The following is a 14217-nucleotide window of genomic DNA, read 5'->3' as shown; positions in this document are numbered from 1 at the left end:
GCACTCACACATACACATTCCCTGTATATTCTTATATACATATATACACATTGACTGTAGGTGGAAGACAGTTAGCATGTAAACAGCCCCAGTCCCTTCCTCATGCTGTAGAGCTACAGAAGAAACAACGACAGAAACTACATGCTAATTTTACATGCCTAAGCTGCTGGTTGAAGCACTTCCAGGCACACCCCACAAGCCTGAGGTTGAACCCTCAATAGTGCAGTAACTCCTCTGAATAGACACCAGCATGGGTACCCCCTGGAAGTGCTTTCCAACGAACCAGCTAAGGACACCAATGCGTAGCTCCAAACTCTACCTTGTACATGGTTTTACTCCTTCTGTCCGTGAGATCCAGCTGGATGGCAATATAATCGACATTGGGCGAAGGGGGGCGTGTGTGTTGGTAGCGAAGCCCCATCATCAGGAACTCCTCACAACTCGTTCTCAGACTCCCCACTTCCTGCAGTCCCAGGGCACAGCTTCCACCTGGACACTTTAGCTCTAGAATGCACAGCACCGCATTGAGACAATCACCTGAACACAGTGACCGTACAAACCCAAAGCCATGCTCCTGCCTTGGATGTAGCTTCACTCACTGCCCCAGGACTCTTAAACATACACGTTTCTTCATGACTAGACTGTCACTGTTCTGAGAGATCATAAAATCATTTACAAGAAAAAAATAAAGTTGACCAGTTGTCCACCTAAAGACAGACTGAAGAAAAAACAAAGAGTTGTTTTGTGGTATTTAATATCTCTGACAAATATGCCCATGGCTCACTGTGAACTTCACAGCCCAGCCAGCATTTCCTTCTACATTATACAACCTCATGTGGACTGTCTGTATGCCCACAGAAATCCCACCTCCCCAGTCCTGGTTGGTCTTCTTAGCAACCCCCCTTTAGCCCTCCTCTGGATCCTTTAAACAGCCCGTTTTTGAACCCATAACTGTCTTTAAGAGTCTGTCTCTCCCTGCTGTATTTCACTCCTGCTGGGGGAATGGTGCTCAGGGACTCTTCTTTCCATAATACAGGAAACAGCTACTCTGCTTCTTACCCAGTGCTTGTGGTAACACAATGACATGACCAATGCTCAACTTTAGCTGTGAGCTTCTGTCCAAAATCCCAGGCAATACTATACCTGCCTCTAGGTCTTCCCACAATTGCTAGCATACTACTATGCAGATAGAAGGCGTTCAAAATGTTCAAAATGTACTGACTAACACATGGAACACTGAAAAATACAGTAACTAAATAAATTCAGTTCAATCATCATCCTGGATTTCAACCGTGGCTGCTGCCTACAGTCTTCACTAGAACACAACCCAGTAATTCTCAGTAAAGAACAATCCACTCTCAATACTGCTGTTATTCCCATAATCGTAACTGGAAAGTCATGGGCACTGTAATGTACCAGACCTGTGCTAAGCAAACTATGTCCTTACTCCATCTTTATACAGCTCGACAGAGAGCTGTTCTCTTTTCCAACCTGACGGAGGGTTAAACCCATTGATAACTAAATTAATAAAGAAAAAAAACAGACAGCAAACCCAGGTATTTCTGATTCTGTCTCCAAATCCACAGCCTTAACTAACCTACATTTTTCTTTTGTAGTTTGAATGTGTTTTAAGTCATATTTTAATTTTATTTATTTGGGGGAAATCAGTTTTCTCCCTCCACCATGTAGGCCTGATGATCAAATTCTGGGCAGCAGGCTTGGAGGCCAAGGCCCTCATCTACAAAACCATCCCACTGGTGTGTGTGTGTGTGTGTGTTCCCAAAGAATTGGTGTCATAGTTTAAGTTTGGAGATCAGAGGATGATTTGGAGGTGTAGGCTCTCTCCTAACACCACGTGGGTTACAGGCATTGAACAGATCAAGGTGGTGACAAGGACCTTTACCTACCGAGCCATCTCACTAGCCCTAACTTACATTTTCAACAAGCTAAAATCCTATATTTGTTAAGCACAACTCTTCATCACAGTGCAGAATTAGCATTTACAGCCATTTTAGTCAGTTTTAGTAACCTTAACTATGAAGAAGTACATACGGGTCTCCGAAAAAAAGCTGTGTGGCTGATCTCCACGAGGTCCCTCCGGCTTATGATTCAGCAGAACCAGCTTGCCGTGGGCTGGCAGATGAGTGCCCACTGGGTCCAGTCTGATGGTGCAGTCCAAGTTGGCTGTCCTATCATAGTCAAACTGGAGCAAGTTCTTATCAATGGCTTGGGACAATCCGTAGAATTCAGTCACCTCCAGCACACTGCTGCTCAGGCGGATGATGTTACAGTCTGGTTCCACAAGATGGACTCGCAAGAGAAAGGTTTCCATGAAGGTGTCTGTGTCAGTAAATCTGGAGAGAGAACAGGGTAAAGGGCTTATTGGTCGGTGCTCAGATTCTTCTGAGACTTGTACACTCATCTTAAAGACAGCCCTCCACGAGCAGGGTCTGGTGATGTATGCCTCCAATCCCAGCTGAGGCACTTCTGCCCAGAGTATCCACTCACAGTCTAGAAGGTAAGACTAGGGGTCCTGACAGTATACCTATCTTACCATGCCCCTTCCACTCAGACTCAGACAAGGAGGCCTCTCAGGCAATCTGGGCTTTTTAATAAAACTCACTGGCCAGTTTTACTAGCAGTTTGAGGACAGCCTGGGATAAAGATTGCATTTGAGGCTAGCCCACACAATTTAGGGAGAACCTATTTCAAAGACAATCAAGGCCAAACCAAATTAAGAACAAAAATTGTCCATCACAAAATATGAACTTTGGGCGGGGTTTGGTTCCATTTCTTCCTCGACTTTTGGCCTCTGTTTCCAAGGCTCCATCTCTACCTTTGAGTCCACGCTTTTCCTTGCCGCTTTCCTCCTTAATGATCTGTTTTCCATCCTGCTCTCAAACTCACCATCCATCCTAGTATCTAATGACCACTGAGATCAGAGTCTCTCTTCTAGCATGTGCATAATAGAAGAGTTTAAGGGCTATACAGTTTATGGGTGGAGCTTCAATTTAGGAGTGAAGAAGTGTTTCGTGTCAAGAACCCCTGTTCTTCAGAAATGCCACTGAACGGATAGGTCTTTAAGTCTAATTTGGGTGTTCAGCTCATCACCTGCCGTGTAAACTAAAAGAGTAATTGTTTTGGTCCCAGTGATTCTGTTCTGGGACATTTGCAGACTGAAGATGGACTGTCACGCTGCAGAAGAGAGAGAGGTCAGGTATGATGTGCACCCTGACAGGTGCAGCTCTGAACTGACACGTTTGTAATTTGGCCCAGGTGTTTTAATAAGGCCTCTGCCCCAACTGCATAGGAACCTGCAGTGGGTATTGTCCATCCCCTTTCACCAATGAGGAAACAAAGGCAGAGAGAAGTCAAAAAGCTTGACAAAGAGGCTGAAGAGGAGATTTCGGCAGAATCAACTGCTCCCTGATCCCTTGCCTCCAGCCCTTCTGAGAGCTCTATTTCAAAGACCCTCAAGACCAAGGCATGGCAGCTCCTTTAACCCTCCTGGGATGAGCCCTTTCCAAATCTTCCCTGGCAGGCTGTTTGAAGCTGGTTTGACTCTGAAGTTTGGAAAGATCAAACGCCCCTTTGTATTGCTGTTGTAGCTTCCTAGGGAAGCCTTGGTGTCATTTCACGTCTTGAGCACAGCATTTTGTTGGTGACTTTCTTTTGGTGATTGCAACTCTAGTGGCTCCCTGATTGCCCCTCCTTCAGCTTTTGGCAGCCGCTAATCTACTTTCTGGTTCTATAGACCACCCATTAAAATATTTCATATAAATGGAACCATATAATACTTCTTTTGTGGATGGCTGCTTTCACTGGGATAATGTTTTTAGGGTTAATTCACATTGTACAAATCAGGACTTAACTAGTTTTGTGGTTAATATTCATTGTGCAGTTATATCATTTATCAGTTCAATTCCTTCAACCTTTTAGCTATTATGAATAAGGCTTTACTATTAACATTTCATATAAGCTTTTGTAAGCATGGGTTTTCTCTTGTGTACAGAGGTTGGAGGTGTTTTACAGGATTATGTAGTCATGCCATCAGTAGTCAAATGGGTCCAAAATAAACTACCTCTCACTCCATTTAAGGAATGTTTAATTTCATCATTGATTGTAAACGCACTTGTGTTATTTGATATTTAGAAGTGGAAAATACTGCATTTCCTATAACTAAGCAACTGGCAATCAAACAGAAGGGCTTCATTCAATTTTATAATAAATATCTATCCGATTCTCATAAGGAACCTGTATTTGTAGTTTTCACCGCAACAAAGGGTTGAACTATCAAAGTTAAGCAATGGGCTGGAGTAATAGGAAGTTCTGCTTAAGACTGGAGGGAAACAAGCAACCTGTAGAAAGTCGCAAGGAAGAAGAGACAAATGCATTGAAGACTGGATGCAATTGTTCCCCACTCACTCAGCTCTCCAGTTTCTGTTGACTGCTTTCTTACTGGAGTCTAACAATTCCCTTGCGATAAATATACTTGTAGAAAATGCCCAGGAAGTACAGGACATGACTTACAGGCAAAAATAAAATAAGATAAATAATAAGATGGCTTTCTATGCTACTTACCTGTAGAGTCTAAGCTTCACAGAATCTTCATCAAGAATTGGGCATCCATTGTGAGCATACTGCACTTCGTTGGGAAGGAAATGGCAATCAAAGACCTAGTTCGCATGAAGAAGAACATGTCTGAGAAAACCAATGCGAAACTTTATTTCTCTAGCCCTGTAGTATGGCCTGAAGAACTGTGTTCTGGCTGGTTGTGTGGACACACACTTGCAATCAACTTGGGAAGCTGACAAGGGAAGGTGCATCATAAACTCAAACTCAGCTTGGGTTCCACAGTGAGTCCAAGACCAGTGTCAGTGAGAAACCAACAAACAAAACAGAACTCCTTAAAGAGAATAGGAGGTAATTTATTCTGGAGCCATTCTGAGTAGCCATGGCCTGAGAATGCAGATCTGGGTTATCCTAAATCCATGTTCTAATGGAGAAGCATTTTCCTAGTTTTACAAACTAGGAAACTAGTTTTACGAAAAGATCATGAGACAGAGAGGTGGTTATAGCAAGATAGGGGAAGATTTTCTTTTGTTCTGTTTGCCTCAGATGTTATCTGATGACAGTTTAACTTTGGGGTTGGTAGAAGCCAGTAGTCTGCTCAGTTAATAGATTTTGAAAGGTTGTTATCTATTGGTCTCAGGATGTTAGTTCTCACATGAAACTGGGCAAGGAATCGCTATTTAGTCTCTGGACCAGCAACATCCCAACCTCTCAACATCACTGAAGTTTTAATCAGTCGACCAGTCTTATCAACTAGTCTTTGCAGACATAGCTTCTTTCCAAAAGTCCTGTTTACACCAGCCTAGGATATCTAGGAAGACTCTGTCTCAAAAGAAAAAACGAAAGAAGGAGGAGGAGGAGGAGTGGGGAGAAAGTAAGAGGAAAGGGTTTGGGGGAGGGGAAAGAGGGAGAAGGCAAGGGAGCGTCTATGTTCTATTGGTGGTGTGGGTACAGGCATCTTTTTACCAGCAACCCCTTCTTCTCTAACCCTATAGCCATGCATCATCTTATTCATAATTGTGTCTTGTTTTATGTATAAATTATGATAATCTAAACAGGTGAAACAAACTAATGGATGTCACTTCTCTAAATCACTCTGTGTCTATAAACTATAATGCTTTGTAAATGTCTGCTATTCATCAAAAAGCATATTTATCCCCTTCAGGAACTTAGGGCAATTGAATTCGAGAGGTCTTTCTGTGTGTCTAGATAACACATTTGCCCACCCACAGACACGTTGCTCTGTGTGCCTTTTGTTTTTTCTTTTTCAACTAAAGTCTTTATGTTCAAAGATGGAGACACTGGCTGTGTTCACTGCTGTGTTGATGAGAGTCAAACAGGACCTATAGTTGCTTCTCACACTCTTGCAAATGACAGCTTTGATAGTTACAGCAGAAAAAAAAACAAATGGCTGATGAGAACCAAAAATAATTTACTCTCCTTCAATAAAGTTGTAATTAAACCACATCACCTCATTCATAATCATTAAGAAATGACTATTTTATATTAGGACCTGGCTTTTTGTTTTAAGACCCTAGTCACAGTCTTGCCCTGCCTTGCCCTGCCCTGCCCTGCCCTGCCCAAGGTGGCAAAGTCCTGAGAAACATCCTGTGCGCATCCACATATCACTGTACGATATTCGTAGGACCTTTTACAGCCTCAAACATTTCTAGACAACATAACCCACCCTAGGAAGACATTCTCACTAGTCGGAATGAGTTCCTAGTCCTCTTTTGAATTGACAACCAGGAAGAAGATAAAGAGAAGCCCTTCCCATATCGTTGACGAATAGTCATGGTAATAAAGAGACAATCTGCTTTGTTAAGAGAAACATCTGTTCCGTGTTTCCTAATACGTTTTCCTTTTATAAAAGGCGACAACCATGATTGACCATAAATTTACCAACTAAAACAAAGGAGAGCTAAATCCTTTTCTAATTACTGTCTAGCTTTGTTTTTTTCCACTTCAACTGCTTTTCAATTACAATTTATAATTAAATTGTCACACATTCCTGACTCATTACTCACTTTAATGACAGTGAAGTGGTTCAAACTAGAGATGTTTTCTTAATGCTGTATTTCAGATTCAAAACCAGCAAGCTCAGCACTAAACCAAGGTGATTTTTTTTTCCACCCAGAAAACGTTTTCATCTGGTCTAGGTGTGACATGCTGGGGGTGGAGAAGTCTTGCCCTGGAATCTGAGAGCCATTGATCTGTCTAAGTGGCTATCCAGGAGGTAAATGAGACAGAAGGCCCTAGCAGGAACCCACACAAGTGGCTTTCCAAACACACAACGGGAATGAACCTGTTGGTTCTAAGACAAACTTCAGTAATGAAATGAAAACACTGATTGAACAGATGTTGAACAAAACATTTCTGTGCAAATCCCACCAAACTCTTCATTACACAGCAGGGTGCTGTTAATACAATGGTCTTGCTACGAATGCGTTCACATAAGCTTAGCTCGCAGCTTCCTCATAAGCTCTATTAAGGAGTATTGTTTGTTTAGCTGTGTGTGTGTGTGTGTGTGTGTGTGTGTACATATGCACTTATGCACTCAGCCACGCTTAATTCAAAAACTCATACTAAGTAAATCCCTGGGCAGGGTTGAACCACTCTGGATTTAAAACAAGCATAAATTTTCCTCAAATGAGACTTGACCTGGGAATCTTATCTTTCCTGAAATTATCAGAATTTAAAATTAGATTGTAAAAAATGGAGAGAAATGGTGTTTCTATAGACATATCTATGACACACAGGAAAGCAGTAACGAAGGTTGGCGATCTAATAGGCTACTGTGAAATAAAGTTTAGAAGGTAGAGGTCACATCACATGTCCACTTGAGAGGCTGCAAATCCATTTGCTGTGTCGTATTTACTCCTAGGAAAACACGCATGCACATCCAGTACCAGATGGGGCCTTTTCCAAATTATCAGCAGACACTAGATGACAAGCGCACTTGGAGGTGTTCCTGAACAGTCAAGGATCTCCTAATCTAGTTGAGCGTTTTGTTGTCTCTGATGCACATATCTTCGTGATAACTAGATTTTTGTCTTAGAATCAGAGAAAGTTTGATACACAGATGACCTGAAGGTCTTACTCTGTGAGACTCATATTCACATGATGAAAAGGTCATCATGATTTCCTTTTGTTATTATGGGGCCTGAGTATGACCTTAAAAATGTCTCAAAATGAACAGGATCCAACTAAGAAATCAGTCTAGACGTCTCGCTATCTCCTCTAAAGACGCTTCACTTGCAATGAGTGAGAAAATTGGACCCAGAATAACCCTGGAAGGGTAGTCACAGCACACCCTCCAAGCAACCACTCACTACAGTCTGACTCTCGATATCTCTCTTTCTCTTTTAATCTCTTTTCAATCTCTCTAGCTCAATCTTTCTCTTTCCCCCTTCTTTCTCCCCTCTCCCCTAAAATAAGAGACCAAGAAACCTATAATTTCCTTACGCTCTCTTTTTCCCCTGCTGAATTACTAGTTACTCTCTAGGGTCAAGCACCTGGTAAGACCTGGAAATTCTCTGCGATGAGAGGGGACACTGGGAAGGTTTACTGGTAACTGTGTATTGTTAAGAAAAGGTGTGCACACATCTGTATGAGCTGAACCCTTGTTTCCTGCAATATGCTAGTATAATTCAGACTAGAACACACCAGTGACAGGCTCATTATATGAATCCAGTCGAGAATATTCAAAACCAGGGCTGGAGCGACAACTCAGACGGTAAAGGCATTGGCCACCGAGCTCAATGGCCTGCTCAATCTCCATTTCAAGGAGAGAACCGACTCCTAAAAGTCGTTCTTTAACCCACACAAGCGCTTTGTGGCATGCCCTTGTCTACACATACAAATAAATATAATCTTCAAAGCAGTCAAAAATACGTTCCACCTCTTTAAGAAAAGAGAAGAGATCCCATGCCTGTGCCTTTTAATTCCTTGGTTTCAAAGATGATACAATACTCATAATGATGGCTTAAGAGACCCTTTAACTATGCCTCCGACTTCCCACACTTTGCTCACACACACACACACACACACATTCAGAACAGAAGTGGAATGTTACCTACCTGTGGCGTGAGTTTCCCAACCCTCTGGGTTATCGGTTCATTCATCACCACCTCCACTCTACAGGCATCCTTCTCTTTGGGGATGGCAAACTTCAGATGATCTCCAGACAGGAAGGCAGAGCTGCCCTTCATCACCCGCAGGCCCCGGTTGATGCTGATGAAGGTGGAGTTGGCCAGGTCCAGGTGCAGCAGAAGCAGCCGGAGCAGTAAGAACAGCAGGACCCTGGGTCCAGGACAATCTGAAGAGTTCATGATGCCGGGGCCAGTTCTGTCTGCAGGTACAATCTGCTCAGCAGAGCAGGACTCCTGTACTTCCTTCCAGAGTGTCAGCTGGCAGTCCAGGGGGCGAGACCAGGGGTCCCGATAGCATGCCCCAAGATCTTACCATGCCCCTTCCACTCAGACTCAGACAAGGAGGCCTTTCAGGCAATCTGGGCTTTTTAATAAAACTCGCTGATCACTCCTGACAACGCTGGCAAGATTAATGTGCCTCCCAAGTGCTTTTCTAATCCTGCAAACGGGAGAAGAGGTTGGAGGAAAAGGAGAGAGACCGAAGGTTTGTGCAGTTAGTTAAGGAGCTGTTCCCAACAAAGGGATCTTTCAGCAGGCCTATAATTTCAGCTAAATTAAAAGCAAATAAACTAACTTGACCTTCAGGCCCACCCGAAAGACAAGGCAGCCATTTCATTACTCTGCTCGTAGCTGTTGCTTCCGGATGCAATGGACCTCGTGGGATGTCAATTGTGTGGTCTAGCAGGATTCCTCTGTCTCATTGCTAGAGCACAGCAGCGCAAGCAGTGCGTTCTTGGCTTTCATTTCCCTATTTGTTAGACGAGGGCCACTCGACTTGTGCCGGAAATCTGAGAGTACTCTTTGTACATTGTTTGAGAACATGGGTAATTCAAAATCAATAGAATCCAGCTAAGAAGTATGCCTAACAATTGGTCCAATGAACTTAGGTGGGCAATGAGGCCACCTAAGAGACTCTTCAGGGGAAACCGGTGGAAATGATTATTTTCTAAGCAAGCATTCAAGCTATTGCTTACACACCAATGGGACCTTGGAGAAACAGTGGCATAGCTCAAAGTACACAGCTAACGGCACTGTATGGACATGCATTTATGTCATTATCTCTAAGGCTAATTCTGTCACTGCAAACTTGATCTGCCCAGATGGAGTTGTTTTCCTTTCCACAACCTCGTGATTATTTTTTTCTGTTCTTTAAGAACTGAAAAGACTTGAAAATAAATGTATTTCCACATATCCTGAATTCCAGAGCACATTTAGATGACTAGTGGCAGTTGGCTGTCCTATGGGGAAGTCTCACACCAAGCAGGTATATAGCTTGCGATAGAGCGCTTTCCTTAGAAACTCACATCTTCATAATTGCAATCTTTTCCTGCAGAGGAACTGTAGAATAAATAAGTGAAAAGTGAAATATGTATCAGCGGGTGGTACCCAAAAATCCGGGGACACTCCTTTTCCGCACATCGCTCCCTGCCCCCCTACTCTGAGCACCCCCTCATGCCCTGCAAGGCCTCCACCCATAGTAGCTCATGAAGCGCACGGCTAGTGGCAAGAAGGCCTTGATGAGCACCTCAAGGAAGCAAAAAATAAGGATGGCCAAGAAGTTTAGGTCACCTCTCTTGACAGCAAAAACCTCACCATAAAAATTGAGAACACCGAAAAGTCATTTTCTTCTACTCTGTGAGAGAAGTCTGAAGAAACCACAGCCAAGGGTAGGAAACTCAGCCTGCTGACAAATTTGCAGATGGTGCCTAGCTGCGCATGAGGAATGGAAAAGATGCTTTGCTCAGCAAAGAAAGTAGGAGAAGCTCGGGGCTAGGGGTGAGCATGGGCAATAATGCCTCCTGTGTCCAGGGTTATGAAAAACTGGAATGCAATTCCCTCCATCATCGTGGGACAGAACTCACTGAGGCAGTGAGCACCCGCTGGGCACAAACGTTTCTCCACACCACAGCTTTTTTCTTTCCTTGTTAAAAGCATGGTGTTTCTCATTACCTTACCACAAACATTTTAAATGAGATGGTTTCAAGGCATTGGTTTCATTAGATCATGTCTTTGATTGATAAAGAAATGTGTCTGTCCTGATTTTACAAATGCCTTGTAGGGTCCACCTCTAATATATTAGCTGGAAATTTGTCCCGTGTCTTCATCTGAAACCTTTCACAGATGGCATCTGTCCTGTGTCACCTGAGGGCGTATAAATCTTTACAGATCAGCCTGTTTTGAATGATGTCAGCCCGAAAATAAAGCTGTTCACAGACTCCCACTGACCAGGCTGTCCATACTCAAGTTAGATTGGCTTATTTGTGTAAAAATGAAAATTCGGTTGTGGAATTTTTCACAACAAAGTCAAATCATTTTACCCTTTCCACTTGTCACCCAAGACCACACAAAGAAGCAAGCCATTTGGGGAGAGGAGCGAGGGATAAAGGAGAAAAGTGCCTTCTGAGATTTGGGCTAGCGGAATCAACACGCCAGGGCTGCAAGGGCTTCCTCTCCCGCACTCCTGCTCAGCCCCCTCCATTGCCTCTCTCCACCACTCCGCTTTTTTTAAACCACACTTATTTAGTTGCATATATGTGGGTACATGTGCAGGTATGCAGTCAGAGGACGCTCTATGGGACTTGGTTCTATCCTTCCACCATGTACTTCCCTGGTCAAACTCAGTTCTCAGGCTTGTCTTTGGGCACTAGGGTCCATTCCTTGGACCTGTTTGCATCTTTCCTCAATCCCCAGGGCTATTTCTTGGAACTGGATAGCATTTGCATGTAATAAGCCCCCTCCCCCCGTCCTTACCTTCAGAGTCTTATGTTTTTCTACTTGCCACCAGCCCCCCTTAGGTGTATCAAGTGTTTCCTTCCCTAAGTGCCAGATGACGTTCCTGGTTGCCTCCTTTCTGGCTAAGTTAGCAGCAACTCCAACTTTTTGACTGCTTCCTTTTTTGTCTCTTAATAATCCAGGCAAAAGCCTGTTGTTCCTGTTTGCTGTTCATGCTAGGCAGGTTCCAGGGCACAGTGTGATAATTCTAGCTTTCTTGAATCTGAAAGACCTTTCCCCCCCAGGGACAGAAGAACCTGCGACATTTCCAGCTGACAGGATTAGGTGAAAATGATCAATGACTGATCACATGACCTGGTACTGCATTTTAGGACACAGGTCTTAGCTGCAGCATCAAACTCCATGCTGACCTGGGAGCAGCAAGCCTGTGAGAGCTCTCTAGATACAGGGAAGTAAATTCTGCAGGCGACCAGAATCAGTGTCAAAGTGGATTCACCCTAAAGTCATTCTCTCCACTCTATTGGAGCCCAGTGAGCTGAAACCATAGCAGCTACCAGGAACTGTGAAACTATAGCTTAACTGGTAAAGTTGCTGTAGACTTTTGCTGACTATAGTGGACCAAGTCAGGCATCAGAAAAGGTAGATTACTCTGTGATTTCAAATATAGCCTGGTCTACAAAGTGAGACATCGTTTCAAATAAAAGGGAAAGAACTACTATCATGAAAAACACTATCAATCAATCAATCAAGATGTCAGCTAGAGTCATATGGAAAAGGGAATTCTTAATTGAGAAAATGCCTGCATCAGATTGGCCTCTGAAGCAAGTCTCTCTGGCATTTTCTGGATTAATGATTGATGTAGGAGGGCCCAGTTCCTCACTGGGGATCCTCCTCACTGCCATCCCTGGGCACGTGATCCTGGGTTGTATAAGAAAGCAAACTGAGCACACCAGAGGGAATAAGACAGTAAGCAGCGTTCCTCTATGACCTGCACATTAGTTCCTGCCTCCAGGATCCTGCCTTGAGTTCCTGCTCTGACTACCCTGGATGGTAGGCTGCAGACTGTAAGATGAAAGAAACCCTTAGGATGTTTTATCTGTGATAGAAACCCTAACTAACTAAGACACCAAGTCAATCCAACTGCCGAAAGTTATCAGAAAAGGACAGATGAACTTGGGGTCAACAACTCACCTTCGACACTGGGATTTCTAGCTCTGGAAAAGGCCATTTTCTGAGGTCTTTGGGGAAGTAGCTTCAGCAGCCAACCAGCCTTTCCCAGTCATCACCTTATGTAAACATAGGAGGAACTGTAAATCTATCCTGTGATCCCTGAGCAAATTGGGAATCTCTCCCACAAAGATCAAAGCAGCCTTCAATAGAGTGGCAAGATCCCAGACAAAGCAAATGCCCATCTGCCAAGGGAATGACTGGACAGAGTCAACCTGCTCAGACCAGGGACTGTGATGTGGCCCTATACTGCAATTGGGGATGCACTTCTTGGCTTGGAATCATTTCCACAAAATGCTGTGAATTAGATCAAAAACAGAGGAGAATGTATATTTTGTTTCCACTTGGTAAAATAATAAAAGCTGCACCTCTGTGTGTTCATATATGTATATAGAAAGAAAACTTTCCAAGGAGCTGCATTAGTTTGCTGTCTATTGTGGCAATAAACACCATGACCAAAATCAGCTTGGGGGGTGGGGGGAGGTGGTATTTGACTTACATGTCTCAATCAGTCTATCATCAGAGGAAGCCAGGCAGGAACTGACATAGAGGAGTGCTGCTCACTGGCTTGCTCTCCCTGGCTTGCTCAGTTTGCTTTCATATACCACTCAGGACCACTTGTCCAAGGGTGTTACTGACCTCACTGGGCTCAGCCTCCCACATCAATTGGCAATCAAGAAAATAAACCCACAGACTTGCATATAAGCCAATGTTGTGGAGGGAATTTCTCATTTGAAGTTCCCCAGCACTGGGGTGTTGCCGCAGCTCATTGATTTGCACTTGATCACTTTACATTTTGGTTAGCAATGTCTTAAGAAGACAGGCAACATAAATCAAGCTTTTATTTTATGTACACAACTTTAGAAAGCCATATAAACTCCTCTCTGATATACTTTAAAATATTATAGCAAATACTGCCTTCATTTCTCTTATAACTTACTATCCATAAAAGCCAGAGTACATTTCCATTTTTCCCTTACAATCTTAAAGCAGAATGCATAATAAGAAACTGAATAATGAATTTCAAAATCAAGGAAAGGCTAAACAAATGAAAGGGGGAAAGGGGTAAAACAGTAACAATTTACAGATTCAACAACAAATAAAATGTATCCTTCAATCAACAGGATCTATGAGATGGTTGCAGAGTCAGGGACCATAGGTACATGGATGCTTTTGTGTTTTATTTATGTTTTAATTAACTTATGTAGGGAAAACACTCTGCTGTTTTTTAGCTTTTCTTCTACTTCAAGACATGGCAAAGTGAAGAAAGGAAAAGACAGAAACAAGAAGAAAAACAGAAAAATAACAAAGACTCTCAAGCAGTAAGATATCGTGGATAATTAAGGTCTATTATCTCATCAGACAAGATGGTGGTGATTGTCTTGTCTCTGGTGGAGTTCCTGGGTCTGAATACAGCCAAGATCGCTGACCAACACTCGACTAGAAACCTAACACATCTTGCAAATTTCATTTTCTTGGTCTCAACATAGGGCCAAGTCAGCTCCTCAGAATCCACCTGTCAATACTTCTTAGG

General features: G+C 43.2%; 1 protein-coding gene across 1 annotated transcript in view; it reads right to left on the bottom strand.

Annotated features, from left to right (window-relative positions):
• Frem1 (FRAS1 related extracellular matrix 1) overlaps positions 1–9001 on the bottom strand; it is a 126918-nt gene extending 117917 nt beyond the window's left edge. The window contains exons 1-5 of the mRNA XM_057784576.1: positions 8652–9001; positions 4582–4676; positions 2053–2354; positions 1144–1155; positions 320–504 (exon numbers count right to left, since the gene is read on the bottom strand). Of these exons, the coding sequence (XP_057640559.1) occupies positions 320–504; positions 1144–1155; positions 2053–2354; positions 4582–4676; positions 8652–8903 (846 nt within the window). The 5' untranslated portion in view covers positions 8904–9001. The remainder of the gene's footprint in view (positions 1–319; positions 505–1143; positions 1156–2052; positions 2355–4581; positions 4677–8651) is intronic.
• Positions 9002–14217: the final 5216 nt, after the last annotated feature.

This window comes from Chionomys nivalis, chromosome 11, assembly GCF_950005125.1.
Source record: "Chionomys nivalis chromosome 11, mChiNiv1.1, whole genome shotgun sequence".
Classification (NCBI taxonomy): Eukaryota; Metazoa; Chordata; class Mammalia; order Rodentia; family Cricetidae; genus Chionomys; species Chionomys nivalis.
Note: the sequence above shows the minus strand (reverse complement) of the source record. Positions and strands in the feature narration are given on the sequence as shown.